Source organism: Parambassis ranga, chromosome 7 (assembly GCF_900634625.1).
Source record: "Parambassis ranga chromosome 7, fParRan2.1, whole genome shotgun sequence".
NCBI classification, from domain to species: Eukaryota; Metazoa; Chordata; class Actinopteri; family Ambassidae; genus Parambassis; species Parambassis ranga.
Window position 1 is genome coordinate 21,408,857 of NC_041028.1, and position 17,190 is coordinate 21,426,046.

At 44.4% G+C, this 17,190-nt stretch overlaps 1 protein-coding gene across 1 annotated transcript in view; it reads left to right on the forward strand.

The window, feature by feature from the left end:
* The window catches only part of plxna2 (plexin A2), a 106,743-nt gene extending 89,898 nt beyond the window's left edge, over positions 1-16,845 (forward strand). The window contains 7 exon segments of the mRNA XM_028409518.1: positions 1,575-1,678; positions 6,888-6,987; positions 9,397-9,587; positions 9,685-9,854; positions 9,945-10,157; positions 10,342-10,492; positions 12,830-16,845. Of these exon segments, the coding sequence (XP_028265319.1) occupies positions 1,575-1,678; positions 6,888-6,987; positions 9,397-9,587; positions 9,685-9,854; positions 9,945-10,157; positions 10,342-10,492; positions 12,830-12,925 (1,025 nt within the window). The 3' untranslated portion in view covers positions 12,926-16,845.
* The last annotated feature ends 345 nt before the right edge of the window (positions 16,846-17,190 follow it).

Here is a 17,190-nt window from a genome sequence, read left to right on the forward strand (position 1 = left end):
CAGATCAACATAGGCTTTATGTGTGTGTGTGTGTGTTATTGCACCTGTGACGTAGCTGAGTGGTTGACCCAGGTAAGAGCTGACAGACTGGCTCACCAGACTCATGCCGGGCTCCACTCCCACGCAGTCTGCCGCTTCCATCCTCGCCTGTCCATACCTCGCCTCCCATTGCCCTCTCCCTCTCATTTTCCCTCACTCCACATAGGCAAAAAGAACAAAAGCCCCCCCCCTCTGCTCGCAGCAAATCATCCATTACTGCACAACATGGCTCTCTGTCCATCCCACTCTTGAAAATAATTGTGTGATTGTCTACATGTCTGTGTATACATCTGCCTGCTTCCATGTTTTTCTGCAGATTTTTGAGTGTAGCTTAGCCATGCCAGGCAGGAATATGATGTGATCACCTGGCAGAGGCACAAAGTAATAAAACCCAGTCAACAAGAAGAAAATCAATGATCACTCCCAGCATGAGGCCCACAATGGCTATCCACTTCTCCGTCAGCACCCTTATTATCATTTCATTACCCCACAATGACCTGCCAGCCACTGCCCTCCTCCACCACTGCTCGTAGCCTCTACCTGTTACCCCTGCTTCCTTGTTTTCTTTCTCTCTCTTTTGAAAGGATGCGATTTTCTCATAGCTGGCTTTCTCATCCTGTCTTATCTGCTCCACTCGTCTCCTCTTTCTGACCATGATGGGCCAACTGCTGCGTATGTGACACGAGTAGCAATTAAAACGTGCAGCCAGCCCACATATACGTCTTTCCATTGTTCATGTGTAATGTTTAATTAAGATGCGTGTCAATCCAAGTCTGAAAGAAGAGTACACACGCAGGGAGCCAGAATGCTGTTATCTGCTCTGTTGTGTGCCTATAGTGGGCATTCCAGTGACAGAAAGGCAGATGAGGTTTGAAAGTGTGCGTTGTGTCATGAAGATCCACTGATGTCCTATAAGATAACTGGTTGAAACCAGTAATCTACATGTTAAGTCAATGCTTCAGTGTTACCGAGTGAATTTGCCACGTTTTATGTGATTGGCCACATGTTGATGGCACAATCTCCTTGCTTGTTGTCATTTTCAATATGGAGGCATTTTCAATGTCTACATTTACCATTTTCTCATTTTTTTATATGTTTAATTCATTATTGATGGCTAGAAAAAGAAGGAAGCTACATCACGGTCAACAGCCAATGGCTTTTTCTACCTAAGTGAGACATCTTGGCCTCATTTTTTTACAATGGGTGGAGAGGGAGCTGACATATGGTTATAACACAGACAGAACTGAAAGTTGAAAAACTCAAGTACAAGTACAGAATTTATCTGGACAACAAGACTCCATGTAACTGATGCAAACATGCAAATACAGTGACTAAGATAATGGCAGTATTAATCTCTAGTATCTTGAAGAGTATCACCTGAAAAACAAGAAGCATCCTTGAAAATCTTCTTGATAGTTTGAATAAATGACGCCACGCCACTTCACTGAAGCTACAGATTGTATTCATTGTCTCTCACACTGATGCACACTTTGCATTTGTTTATGATTTATGTGTTTGTGTCTGTTTTCCATCAGAGTGGCGCCAGGGGCGAATGGCTCGCGTGGTGCTGCAGGATGAAGACATCACCACCAAGATCGAGAATGACTGGAAGAGACTCAATGCTCTCCTGCACTACCAGGTAAACACCCTCACCAGTTTTCCTTAATTAACCCTCAAACGTCACATTTTTTCTATCAATAAAAGTCTGGTTTCGGTTCACTTCCTGCTGTGGCTTTTGTTATGGAAATTGTAGCACGTACCTCGGCAAACTTTGATGTTCCCTGCTCTTGACTTTTAGGTAGCCAATTTTCAGCCCCTCATTTGCATACCTGTGCCTGGTGTTATCCAAGTGACTCATAGAACGGAGGACAATTACTGTACAGGTGGCAGGAGAGATGAACTCTCGCCATCTCTGCCGACACTTCTCTCTCCTCCCCAGAGAGATGAGCTTGCTCCGGTCATCTCCTCTCTCTCTCTCTCTCGTACAGCGGCAACAATTAGTCTGACTGTGACTGCCTGCTTCTGTCTCTTCACGTGTAGAACCTCTGTTCACACCCCACAATTTGAGTCCATAGGCTCACCTGTTGCCCCTTGTTTAACACAGAGAACAGTAGAGACTAAATAGGAGGAAAACTGAGAACAAGAGGAGTTCTACATTTTTCAGTAGAATTTATGGCTGTCGAAGTTGAAAATGAAGAAAAGAAAACCAAGAGGGAGTTTGAGGAAGCCAGAGGGAAATAATAAAGAGGAGTAAAAGGAATAAAGAAAGAAAGAGGCGAGGCAGAATGAGAAGGCAGCCATCTCCGCGGGTCATAAATCTTGTGCAGTGCATGCTCAGCCAGCTCTCATTAGTCAACCAAGGGGGACCATCTGCTTAAAGACTGCATGAGGTTTGATTCTGGGCTACCTGCTTAAACAGAGCTGCAGCAGAGGCCCAGGACCAGGGGTTCAGGAGATAAAGCTCCATCTAGAAGCAGAAAATAGGGATGAGGTGGCAAAGCTCAAGCCCTCGCAGTAGGGGGGTCCATCTGATCTCATGCCCCAAAAGAACAAACAGGATCATTTAACAGATGTAGGAGTCATTAGAAGAAGGGACACATCACAGTGTCCTTCACACAGCACTTGGCACCACGCAGCTTCTTTCCCCTTTGTCTCTCCTCCCTTGTCACCTTCCTTTCGGCTCTTACCTTTGTCTCCACTTTTCTCACATACAATTTTTTCTTGTTTACATCACCCACTTCTTCTCTCTTCTTCATTTCTCCCCTCTCTCCTCATCTTTCTGTTGTGCTCTGAGCACCTCTTCAGTGCTTTCATCCATGATGAAGCAGTTCAGTATGTTTGCTTCCACACGTCCATAATGGGTCCTGCTGTTGTTTTTCTTTGTGTCACACTCACCCTTCCCTGTCAGCCATCGTTAGCCAGGGGAGATGTTACGAGACACACTGTAACACGCGTGTGGCCACTTCACGTATACGCTTGTTCAATAGAGATCTGAAGATTGCTATTGATCAGGGATCTGAGGGTCCTCACATGGAACGTAGAGCCCAACACTGTGCAACTTCAGAGAGAATAACGGCAGACAGCAGGAAGATGCAGGGAAGAGAGAGAGAGAGACAGCGTGATAGAATTGGGCAGTCAGTGGTGGTGGAGGGGGTTCAGAGTAGCTGGAACCACATAGAAACTTTTTGCATCATTACTGTTTTGATGAGCTGGCAGTGGCCCCTGTGTGCGTTTGTGTCACACACCATGGCACCGCATTGGCAGCTGTGACAACACATCTGGCTGCACATCACAACGAGGAAGCACAGCTCATTAGTTCTCCAGAGTGAGGGAGAGAGAAATGGGAAGAGGTAAAGAGGAAATGAGGGAGCAGGAATCTGAAATATGCAGAGAGAGTCTGAGGAGCATCACCTTGAGTATTTGCTAATTCTCCCACAGCAGAGGTACAGGGACCAGACAGAGGCATTAAAATTCATTGGGTTCACTGCAACCCAAGAAACCCCATTGGCTATTTACCCTGCCACGTGGGAAATAATGGTTTACACAACCTGGATATGGAAATGCGCACCTTTCCAGCTCCCCACCATGCTGAAATTAAAAACATAAATGCACACATTGAAAGTGAGTTCAGAATCTTTATTCATCACCTTTGCATGCATTCACAGTCAGGGGACAAAACATCCCCTCCTCTCAGCCTTCTCTCTCTATTTCAGTTTTTTTTTCTTTTACACTCTTTCTTGCATTGATAAAGAAGCGCGTTCAAGTATGCGTGTGCACAAACGCAGCAAAATACCCTCATTGCTCGTACTCAGATAAACACAGAAGCTGAGATAAAAGACTCGTGAGATGGGAGAGCTTCTGGCTGATTGCTGATTTGAATCTTTCTTTGTTGATTAATCTTCCTCCCTGTCATAGTCACACCTTCCTCGTCTCTGTCATCGTGAGACTGAGAGTAGTGTCTGGGCAGTACGCTGGGATCCCACAGCTGCATGAGCCTGACTTTGAAGGCAGCAGAAAAAAAATGACATTATCATTAATGTGACGATGTTTAATATTTGAAGGCCGCGTCCATTTATTGGGGCACAAGTAAAAAGTAAAGTGAGTTTGTAAAGTTTCATCCTCCTGTCGGTGCCCTCTCTGTGTCCTCTCCTCTGCGGTGAAGGAACAGAGAGAGCTGACACTGATGACCACACCAGGAGAGCCTGCCAGCTAGATCCTGTTACCCACCTTGCAGACATCACTTGGGGCATTTTGGGCTATTTTCAACAGCCCCAGACACAATGGATACTACTACATTGCTGTGTGCTCATTAATCTAATGCAGTGGCTGTCTTGGCTCTGGTCTGTGTTGTAAATCTGAACATACACCCAGTGAAGATTTGCTGCAACTTGGTTCAGATTTCGGAGAGCACCAGCCAGAGAGCTTGTAAGAACTGCCCATTTTCCACCAGGGCAGTTTGAGGGGTGTCTTCAAGCTGGGGGTCTTATCTGAAAGCAGATTTCTGCAATGGCAACAGCAAGTGTTTGGCTGTTTGTGTGCACGCTGACTGCTACTTCCTCATGTACTTGATAGATGATGACTGACAGATGGCTCGTCCAATCACCCGCCGAGTATTCTTCTGCAATCTCCTGTCCTTTCCAAACAGTTTTGTAGGGCGACCTCCCAGATGGTTCCGTGGAACAAACCATCTGTTGTGTCAGTTTAAACCAGCCCAGAACTAGCATCTGGTTGTTCAGTGACAATGATTGTTCAATGACACATTTCATGGATTCTATTCCACCTTAAATTATATTATAAAGTTTTGCAAAGAGCCTCTGTGACCCCCCCCAAGAGAAAGTCATTATCATACACTGTCAGTTCTGACAGTAATTGCACATATGCACAGTTTGTGTTTCCAGCCTACTGGGCAGAGCCAGAAAGTATGATAAGCATCATGATCTGAGGGCACAAGTCCAGGAGAGATGAGACATCAAGGGGAAACAGGCTAGGACCAGAGCAGTGGGCTGTGTGGGCAGGAATGAGAAAAGAAAGATAGAGGATGACCACACTCTGCTGTCTGGTCGACTCTGCACTGTCTAATGGAAGGTCTTATCACAGGCGGGGCCCACAGCCCTTATCACACCTGCCCACTATCAGCCCCACACTGGATTATCCCTGAAGGGCGAATCTGCACGCCTTCAATCATTTACTCCTATCACAAGGACCCATCTCTGCTCTAGCCTCTCTGTCAGAGGTAAAAAGCAGAGAGGAAAGAGAGAGAGAGATGGAGGGAGACGTTAAGGAAGAGGGGGAGGCAGCAGAGAGGCTATTTCACGCTCCCAGGAGAAAATGTATCACTGGAATAGCGGTGGTAACTTCACGGAACTCCGGACTATTAGTAGGTCAATGCATCGTCAGCCAAGAGGAGGCTACGGGATGGAGAGGCTGTAGAAATTAAGTTTAGGAAAGTATAGAGACAAATGAGAAAAAAGGGCGAGGGAGCACGGACAAAGACGTTTGGTCGGGAGTGGGGGTGAGGAAGCCCATTTTTCATTTCCCTCCAAGAGCCATGAGCTCCTGAGCTGCGTCTTTAAGAGGATTCCTTCAGATTTCATCCCCAGTTTCAAGTGTCTCTCCAGCGTGGCCAGTAGAGGCCAGATGGCAACTCCAACTAATAGCACAGCTGAGATTAGTTTGAGAAGAGTGAGAGAAACAGGGTGAGGATGAGAGGAAGCCGACTCTCCAGGACCGACTCTGTAAATGCCCATCCCAACATCCAGCAGCTTATTCTCCAAACAAGAGGCTGGAAAAGAGCCCATTCCCACTAAAGGAAATGAGAAGAATACTGTTCTGTTTTTCTATAGATTCTTTGAGGTATTCCTTTCGAAGCCTGGCATTTGCCTGTTGTTTATTTCTCCACTGGAGGCTCATCAGTTTGTCTTCGCCGGGTCTGAAGCAGAAATCCCTCCTCGGGGTGAGCTGGAAATGCCAGCCAACAAGCTGTTTGTTGTTTTGGTTTTTCAGAAACCACAAGTTTTGTTTCATATTTTCCAAGCCATGCTGGTTGTTATACAAACACAGTAGTAGCATTTTAAAGGTTAATTGTATTAAAAAAACATTTTGTGATTTATTAATTAGCATGTTTGAACCCTGAATGAGACCTCCATCAAACAGATGCTTCCTAATGTTTCCTCACAGGGTGTAAATATAAACCACAGAGGGGGAGAAAGGATTAACCCCAGTGTCTGTCTCTTGTTTTTATGACACAACATCTTTTACACATCCTCTTTTCTTTGACTCTCTGCTGCTCTATTGCTATTATTATACCTGTGTCCTTTTTTTTAAAAGGGTGTGAAGTGTACACGAGATCAGACGCTCAGCTTTCTACTCTACTCTACTCTCCGTCTCGCTCCTTCTGACAGTCTCATCGTCCCTCTTCCTTTCTCTTTCTTTTAGCATCTTATCCCTGTTCCAAAGCTTACATCATGTCTCTAAGGTTTGTGAAGGGGATGACAATGACAGTCATGTTGAGTACAGCCATCATGCAGCCACAGCACTCTGCTCAGCTAGGGGGAAAAAAAGCCACAGGGCTGCGGCACAGAGCAGCAGGCAGCACAGATATGACAGCGAGGGATGGAGGGGTTTGTGATATGTTTTGCTCACAGGATTATTCACTCAGGGCCTTACATTCCCTTATGTAGTCTCCTTGGTATGAAATATTTGTTCCACATAAATGTTACACGTGAAAACAGTGGGTGGTTACATCTGGTGTCCCAAGGTGGATTTTTAAAAGCGGGAATGCTGAAGCATCGCTTCAGGAATAGATGGGATAAAGACATAATGGACTTTTTTCTGCCTCCTTCACACAGGTGTCAGACCGCTGCGTGGTGGCTTTGGTGCCCAAGCAGACCTCATCGTACAACATCCCGTCCTCAGCCAGCATATCACGCGCCTCCATCAGCAGATACGGTGAGTCAGAGTGCTGTTTGTATGTCTTAGTCCTCACTTCAGAAGCTGCAGCTTTCAAAGGCTGCGTTCACAGCAGCGCGGCAGAAAGTCCCGTCCCAAGTCGTACACTGGCCAGTGGCAGGAGACAGGTTTTATATTTCCTGTCTGATTTGTGCTACACATATAAAAGATCCCCAACGTGGCCGTCACGTGAGGATGTTTCATCTTGGATTCCAGGACATCATGTAGGGTGGAACAGGGTCCCACTCCTGGATCTGCACTCTTTCTAAAAATGTTTTTTCCCTCTCTCTTTTCACTTTTGTGACAAACATTTGACAAACATGAGCTGTAGAACTGACGTACGTACATACTTCGTCCCAAATAAGGTGGTGCTGCTCCTGACGTTACAGGTTTATTCAACAGTTCCATGTAGATATAAGCCTTTTGCTCTTGTTGCCACAGAGACACATCAAAGTTTAGTTTGGATATGAACAAAGCCAAACCCACTCTCCCCAAAGCAATGGTCTGCTTTTATTTCTGCTGCAGAAGTTTTTTTTCTTTTCTTTCCAACTGTGTGCTGCAGTTTGCCTTACACTTCAGGTTCAGACTCTGTTGAATGGTGCATGGAAAGAACAGAGAGAGAGAAAATATAATGTATATAATGTGTGTATGGTAAAGGCCACTTCGAGCTGCATGCTGTACATATGCACACACGTACTCTAGCTGCGCTTGCAGTTTGTGCTGCTGGGTGCCAAAACTGGTCCACTGCCAGACACACAGCAGCACCAAGCAACTTGTGATTGCTAATTATTCTGTGTGAATGATACTTCACACAAACAGAAGAAGATAAGTGAGCATAGCCAGTTATCAGGACTGTGGAATAGAAGGTGAACTTTGCCTTTCAACTTGTCTTAATACAAAAAAAGGAGCTAAAAGCATTCTTACTCCAGACAAGAAATTAAGGTTTGAAACAGTGTGAACCTGTGAATACACTGCCTTTATCATCAGTGTATGTGCTGTAACATGAAGTGAAGTGACATTTTCAGCAACAAGACTATCTTTGATGACCTTTAAAGGATTGCAAAGCACTCATTACTTTCCTCAAAAACAAAACTAAAGGCTGCGAGGAGCCAGGAAAATGACAACAACTGACACAAAGTGAAACTGCTAATACAACAAAGACAAGAAACATCCCTTAGATATTTCATATCAGTGCCTAATGTGCAATGTTCTCCTAGAGAGAGTGATGTATTTCAAATTTCTGCTTAAAGGGATGTGTTCTGCTGCTGAGGCGCTGGAGTTGAATGTGCATGGCATAGAAAGCAGAGGCGCTGCTGGCATGAGCTCGGCCCTCATCAATCACGGGTTGGCACAGCAGGCACAGCTGCACCTCGACACCTGCTGATGGATTCATACCAATTTCACGTTCAACACTTAGCATCTTGACTCAATTTACGCTGCCGGTCCCCCCACCCCTAGCTTTTAAAATCGGGCTGAACACGCTCCCCTACAGACTGTGGCTGAGCCGGTGGATTGCAGTGAAAAGGGGGAAGAGCTGCAGGTCGCTGCTTGGTGTCAGGAGAGTTAGGAGAAAGCTCAGGGGGTGCAGAGAGGACGGAGGGTATGAGGGAATAGTAGAGCAGTAAAATCCAGTGACTGGATTAAGATGGGATTTGGGATCTCAATCCACTTCTGCGCACAGGCACAAATATTCAACCCCCTCCTGTCCCTAGTGGCTGCTCCAGAGGTGCAGTTCTGGTCTTATTTGAAAGGTATAAGTGGCTTCATTGGCAGCCAATGCTTTGTTGCTCAGCTCGGCCTTTGAAGCCAGGTGAGAGAGATCCTTTCTGGTATCCTCAGATCCTGAATCCCCAGAGAGTCAGCTGCCATGAATGGATGCCGGCTAATTAGAGAAACTGAGACCAGCATCATTCCAAGTGAGTGAAGAGCAAGGAGGCAGAGGAGGGGGGGATGTATGGATGAAGGACGGTGACTGCAGCACTTACCAGATTAGGGATCTTTTGATGCATTGATTAGGCTGTGACAAGGATGTTTTCAACATAGAGTTGGCAAAATGTGACAGGAAGGAGCCAATTACGATGCTTTTAAGTGGTGCCAGACACAGCCATGAGGGGGGATTATATAAGGAAGAGAGGAGGACTGATGAGTGACATGAAAAGCAAATCATTATGAAACAATTCATGACAGAGAGAGAAGAATTAAACAGCAAATAAACAAAGGAATAAAGATGGAGAGTGTGTTCTGTCCTGCACACAAAATCCCACATGTGTTTCTTATGTAGGATTCACCACAGCATCCTCTGCCTTTCGTTACTTGGCAGTTGTACAGCATGGCTCCATTTTACATGAGATGATTTACAGTCAGTCTGATAATCCCGTTCCTCTCTTTTTTTTTTCTTCCCCTGGACAGACTCTTCGTTCCGCTACACCGGAAGTCCTGACAGCCTGCGCTCCCGGGCTCCCATGATCACCCCTGATCTAGAAAGTGGCGTGAAGGTGTGGCACCTGGTGAAAAACCACGAACACGGAGACCAGAAAGAAGGCGATCGCGGTAGCAAGATGGTCTCTGAGATTTATCTAACCCGGCTGCTAGCTACTAAGGTACATCAAAGTGCATTGGTCCATGTTGTTGCTTCGAGTGGTGTTACCTGTGGGCCCATGTGTTGCTAATCTTAGTGTACTCTTGTTCTTCTTCCAGGGTACTTTACAAAAATTTGTCGACGATTTGTTTGAGACGTTGTTCAGCACAGTGCACCGAGGGAGCACTCTACCCCTCGCCATCAAATACATGTTTGACTTCCTGGATGAGCAAGCAGACAAACATGGAATTCATGACACAGACGTACGCCACACATGGAAAAGCAATTGGTAAGAGTCTTCGTTTGAAGACATGAAGGTAACAGCGCCTGTACTGCACCTAAATTCAGCTTGACTGATCTCTTTGCCGCTGTTTTCCAGCCTACCCCTGCGTTTCTGGGTGAACGTGATCAAGAACCCGCAGTTTGTGTTTGACATCCATAAGAGCAGCATCACGGACGCCTGTCTGTCTGTAGTAGCTCAGACCTTTATGGATTCCTGCTCCACTTCAGAGCACCGCCTGGGCAAAGACTCACCATCAAATAAGCTGCTCTACGCAAAAGATATCCCCAATTACAAGAGCTGGGTAGAGAGGTAGGGAGCTTTCTACGCCTCTATCACATCTCTCTTGTATCCTCTTACAATAAAAACTGGGATCTTCTGGGAAATTGATTCATAATTCTCATTTTCTGTTACTGTTATCATGTCTTCAAATGTAGGCTTCAGTTAAACTACAACATTGATTCAGTGAAGTGATGCTAAATGTCTGCATCCCCAGGTACTACGCTGACATCAACCGGCTGCCAGCCATTAGCGACCAGGACATGAACGCCTATTTGGCAGAACAGGCCAGACTCCACTCCACAGAGTTCAACATGCTCAGCGCTCTCAATGAGATCTACTCGTACGTCCGCAAATACAGCGAGGAGGTCAGTGATGCCTGAAGTCACAACAAACCTTTTCTGAGGCATTCTGTGTCTGTGGAACAGTTGTGTGTATATATATATATACACCAGGTAAAATCTACATCCACTGCAGAAAGACTGGTTGATTGCACATTCTGCATAAATATTCTGACATGAATAACAAGGGTATTAAAAGAGCCGGTCGTCTCCTAGCTGCAGCCTAATGAATAGAAAAGAAGAGCAATTATAAAAGAATACTATTATTGCTACTTTGTAACATTAATGAATGAGAGAATGAGAAAATATGAGCTTTTGCTAATTAAATTTGCTTCAGTATTTGGTTGAAACATCACCCATATCAAGGCATCCCCAGCCCCCACTGGTGCAGCTGTTAATTATGATAATATATTATTACATTTCTCAGGTGTACGTAAATGAACTGTGGCCTTATTACACATCTTTGGAATGTTGTTTTTTTTTTCATTATTAAATATTTCGGTGCAGCACAATTTTAGCTTCACACAGATCCCTCCTCTGAGCGACACACAGAGCTCCTTCACTTGCAGATTTTACCTGGAGGGCAGTCCCAGGCACTGATTGCGTAATGAGCTGCTGCCTAAGTAAATCAGCCACTAATTACAGGCAGATTGCGAGCGTAATTTGAAGAAAGGAGAGCCGCAAATTCGCACCATACTTTTTAACGTACATATATATCTTGCCCTTGGCATTTCCAGAGACTCTTCATAACTGGCAAAGGTTAGTGAGGTCAGCTCAGAGTGTTCAGTAGACTTCCCCGAAGCCCAGAGGTCCAGTGAGACCTGCGCTTAACAAGGCAGAGTGTCTGATCTGCAGAGAAGAAAGTGAATGTCTACAAGCTCTCAGCATGCCGCTCTGTTCTTTGGCCCGTGCTGAGTTAGAGTGTGCTATCTGTTATATAGGATTCTCATGAGCAGGCAACACACACATTCACACACACATGCACACACACAGATTACAGGAAGTGAGGAAAAAAAGAGGCAGGAGGAAGATAGAGGAGAAAGAGAGAGCATTTATGGAGACATTCTGCTTCTAATGTCAGTTCCTCCTCTGGGAAGCTTTAGACTGACCTTTACGTTGGACCACAGTCTCTCTCTCTCTCTCTCTCTCTCCTTCCCTTACTGTCTCTCACCTTCCTTTCTGCACCGTCCCCCCCTTTTTTAAACCATTATCCAGTCAGCTTCCACTTCGCACTCCATGAATCTCTCACACTCTTTCGCTGGCTCTGCAGTTGTCTGATACACACATGCATAGAGACATATGCAGACACACGTAAGCCATCACTCCTGCAGTATGTAGCAGAGTGAGGTGCATATGAGCACCATTAACGCTTGTTCATTCTTACTCGGCCCTTCACAAAAGGGCTGTGTGTGTGTGTGTCGGACTAACCGGGCCGGAGCTGCCGCAGCCTACTTAAATGGATTTGGGAGATTGCAGCGGGAGCTGCACCTGCATACGGGCCTGGAGATTAATAATAGATTGCTATCAGGCCCAATGAGGAGGAAGAAGCGTTATGTGTGTAGCTGCCAGCCTTTAAGAGCACTTAAGCAGATGAGTGGAAGATGGTAGGTGGGCAGACAGAGGCTGTGTTCTGCATCAGGATGGGCCGCAAATAAAGGTGAATGTAGTCCTGATGTATTTTTAGAGAGTCAACTTCTGACAATGAGAGGCGGAAAAACACTTCCTCTGTCGTAATCTGAATGAGACTCAGCGTGGATAAACGCTACATTGTGGCGGACATTTTTTCTCCCATATTCATTTTTTATTCATCACTTACCTCAGAATATGTTAAATTACACATTGCATAAGACGGGTCAATGAATTATTTTGTTTGAAATATCAATTATTAATGGAAGAGCTGCATTCTAGTGTTAGTCTACTGTAGCAAATAGATACACAGCGGCAAAGCATGTCTTAAGATGCGTCACAGCATTTGGATACATATCAAAAATAATGAAGGCATTTCTCATATTCCAGAGCTGCTGCGGTTTTGTATTCTTATGAAGGGCCCTCGCTATGTATGTTGGTGTCACTCTGACACAAATTCATCCTGGCAGGCAGACACTAGATGAGAGAACGCAGAGGAGAGCCTGTCTGAATGCCTTTTGAACCCCACTTGACAAATGCCAAATTTAAAAGATGAGGCTTAGAAGATAAAACAGGGAAAGGCTAATGCACAAATATTTCACACAGACACAAAGGCGGTGATGTAATTCTTTTCTCTTTGTTTCATGCTGCGTCCATGTAGAAACCTGCGATTCTCTGCTCTATGTAGAAACACAGATAGCAGTCGTGCAATTGACCTTTTTTTTTGTTCACGTTCAGATCACATCGGCCTTGGAGCAGGACGAGCAGGCGAGGAAGCAGAGGTTAGGCTACAAGGTGGAGCAGCTTATCTCTGCCATGTCCCTGGAGAGCTGAGAGTGACCCCTACTGAACGAGAGAGGGGACCACAGTCTCTAAAAAGGTCTCACATTACTTACCTCTCATCGTGGAAGCTGCGACCACGAACCAGACCTGGGACCTCTGTATCTACAGACAAACATCTATTTTAATTCTCCCACCTCCTTCCATGACGGAGCCAGCTGAGGAGCCCACAGACTGACACAAAGGCCCTGCAGCCGGAGCCGATGGCGGCGTTACAGCACGCTGCATCAGCAGAGAAGGCACCAACATGGCTTGTATTTTATTTATTTTTCGCTCAAAAGACATTATCTCTGTTTGACAGGAAATTGTACATTGCGTGTGTGTGTATGCATGAGTGTGTGTGTGTGTGTATCATATTGAGGAAGACTCCTGCAAGACTGAGAGCAAATGGAGAAACAGATTTATTCTCTTCTCAGAACTCACATGTGTGAGTGTGAAACAGAGAGGCGAGACGCAGAGGAGCCGATCTCACGTCGGAGAGCTGAGATTGCATTCAGATTTTATTTTTGTACTTTGTACATTCGAATATTATCAGTTGCAGTTAAAAATATCCACCCAGGATCCCAGAAGTGTTGCTGTATAAAGGTAGAATAGCGCTATATGGTCGGCGTCTTCTCTCACTCCTTCCCTCCTCGGACTGAAGCTTCACACGGACAGAACTTCTGCTCTTTTGTTTCATCTGAAGTGTACAGGAAACCATGAAACTTGTGCTCATCCAGTCAACGGGACTCCAGCTTGTGGTGGTCACAGTTCAGCCAGCATGCTTGCACCTAAACACGAGGATGATGGAGATAAATATATAGTGTACGCGGTGACCTCAGATCAGCATCACTCACTGGTGCTCCTTCAGCAGTTGGGTCATCTGTGTATGTTAGGTTGATACTTGCCAATCATTGTATGTGAATGTACAAATGTTTTTTTTTTATTTGTTTGTATGTTTGTTTGTCTTTTTGCAACAGGAATTGGCTCAGTTGAACTGAGCTCCATAGATATTTGCAGTAGCTCGTCATGTGAAGAACTCCATTCTGTCCATCCAGCTGCTTCCCAAGCATTATTCAACCTTTTTTACCAGAGTGTGTGTGTGTGTGTGTGTGCGGCTGTCAGTGCTGTTACTCCGCAGTCTATAACATACAGCGTGTGCAGCTGCAGTTGTATATCCGTGTGTCTGTGGGAGGAGTGTGTGAACTCTGCATGCATGCTGTCACACATCAGAAGCGTTGAAGGGTCCATCTTTGATTTTAATCAAGTGCCAATGATTCATACCTGCTTTTAGTTTAGGCCAGTTAATGGGAGATCTTACCCAACCACCACCTATGTCTTCACACAGATAATAACAAGTCGAGCATGGAGCCTAGCTCGACTTAAGTGCCAAAAGATTCTGGTGTTTCCAATCCTCCAGTAATGTGTCGCAGTCGGTTTATGCTTTACGTGGGGGGAAGCAAAGAAAACAAAATGAAGCTCTGATTACTGGAATGGTGAGATTTGATGGTACGAGACATCACTGAGGATGTGAAGATGAAAACACATAAACATGAATGATGTTTTATGTTGTGAGGATGCATCTCCTGACTTAAACCAAACGGTCTCAAAGCTGTGAAGGCTGATATCCAGGCTTCAGCTGGATGACGACAAACTGTAGATTCCATCCTCTGGATTTTTCAGTTTCTTCCAAGATATATATACGTTTGCTTGTTGTTTACATCAAGTACTTGAAAATAGGTTGTATTAAAAGTTTGTACAGTAATACTGAAACGTGTGTTGAGAGCATGGTAAAGGTGGGTTAAAGGTGCTTCTTTTCTCTGTGGCCTTAGATACCCACCTGCTTAGTGTTCCTGATCTTATTAGTCCTCGACTAGCGCGCAGTCCTTTCAGTGCTGCAGAGCCCAGCGGTGTGTCGGTGATACCTGGCCCTGGCTTTCAGCTGAGATAAAGTAAAAAGGAAAAGGTGAAGAGGGTACGGCCTGGCTCAGGCACAGCGCTCGGCTCCACTGAGCTGTTTGAAGAGAAGTGTCGAGAAATGAGGAGCGATGGAGAGGTAGAAAGAGAGAGAACCCCCTTTAGCTCTAGTTTCCTGCTCCAGCTTTGAAGCTGCTCTTTGATCTGAGCCAGTTGTGTGCACAGTGTGATCAGGAGAAAAAAAAAACATCAAACTAACAGGCAAGGAAAAATGTTGAGTGAGCTGATGATTGACGGCCTATTACTGTGTCTGGCCAGTGGGGGCAGCAGTGGGAAGGAGGAGATGTAATTTGTTCCCTCATCTGGAACAGAAAGCACCTTGTAACAGAAGCAGATTGCACACATGAAAGAGAAGAGAGGAGGTTTTTATTATCGTTAGGTTTCATGGAATCCTCTCTCAAGTGTCATAAACTGCAGTTCCTGAAATGCCCCATAGACGTCCATGATAAAAGTCCAACAGCAGAATGAAGCCTGAAGCCCGGCACGTCTTTTGGGTTTTATAGCGACTTTCCCAGCAATGACAAAGTTCTGTGCAGGGGTGAACTTTTATACATGCTTAGCTTAGAGTGTGTTTACTCTGACGGTGACTGCTAGCTGTGTCTGGACACCACATGCCACCTCAGCTCTAGCTCTTTTCTTGTATTAGAAGGTGGTGATCTGCTCCAACCCAACCACTATTACTGCTGTAAAATAATGTAAAAACAAAAGAAAAAGTGACATTTAACTGTACCCACAGTGGTCTGCAGTTCCACTAAATTACCAACAAGGTCTCTATTGTTTGTCTTTTGTGGATGCAGTGTGCTTCTGTACCTTCTTGCTCTTTGAAACATCTGTAGGTACAACGGTGCACACACACAGTTCACAACATGAAGCTTCTTCCTTTTGATTAAGGTGTCTTCCCGATTTCAGCGAATAGAATTGTATCCTCCTCATACCTCACATTGCTTGTATGGAGTAATGCTTTTTATCATTTGAACAGGACCTTTAAATGCCTTTTCCTTCACCGAGGAATAACATGTATGTTTATTAGAGTCCTTCCAACTCTTCCATGAGCTCCACTCGTGATGAAATCAGGCAGACAAATTAGTTCAAAATGGCTTTGATTTTTTTTGTCTCTCAGAGACCTTTTATATCAGGATGTCTGTATTTTTTGTCTTGTGTGAGTTTTTTTGCATGCGTTTCTTCCATGCTTTGGTTCTGCCCGGTATTCAATATCGATCCGCACCATTATTAGGCTAACAGCATTCTTCCCATTGTAAATGTCTTAAATCACAGCTTAATGCACCTTTTTTGTGAAAGAGATTTTTGTTTCGTGAATATTTGCTTGTTTCCATGCTGTACGCTCATTTCTGGGAACCTTTTTAACTCAGTTTGAAGTAAGTTTGTTTGTTTCCCATTTGACTGCCAGTTGTGTGAGATACGGAGAGAAGCTCATAAACACAACCTCGTTTCAGATGAAGCTGATTACTAATTGAAGATGCTTTGTGCACTTTCTGTTTTTCCTCCTCATTGAAACGTGCTGCCGGAGAGATGGTGTTGTGGTTCTGACTGGCACGTCATTCCTTACAAAGCATTTCATTAGCTGCTTTTTTTGTGTTTGCTTTCTGGCATCAGAAAGAGGAACTGAAATTCAGATCAATGTATTTATTACTCTCAAGATTATCACCAAGTATAAAATGAGTATCCTTCCATTTTAAACACGTTGTAAACAAACCCTTTGTAGACACTGGAGTTCTGTAAAATAGTTATTTACTGGCGATGATGATGATGACGATGACGATGATGATAATAATAATGGCTGTCTGTTCTTCTTGTTTTATAAAAGTGTTGTGAAAATTGTAAGAAACTTAAAGTATTTAAAAAGGTTGTTCTCTTGTTTTTTATTTGCTTTGGTTTTGTTATGATAATATATTATTGTGTACCTATTGTAAATATGAAGCACACCTATTTTGCAAGCCAAGGATTCACTTTGTACTGTTGTTATATATAAATAAACTTTGCTGGTTAAAAATTGCATAGACCCAAAATCTGGATTTGTGTCTATTTCTTTGTTTTTAAATAGAAAAGCTTTAGATTAGATTAGATTAGTGATTTCTCCGAACTACATTGCCCACAATGCATTGAGACTGTAAACAGGAAGTGAAAGGTTGCCCTGAACGTTCCTGGATGTTTAAGTCGATTTATGGACCTTTTTTATTCGCAGTGGACATCAAAGAGAACAACAGCTTCATAAAGTGTAAGTCTCACATGAAAATATGTGCAATGTATATTTAATATTTACAGAAGAGTAATGTTTTATTGCC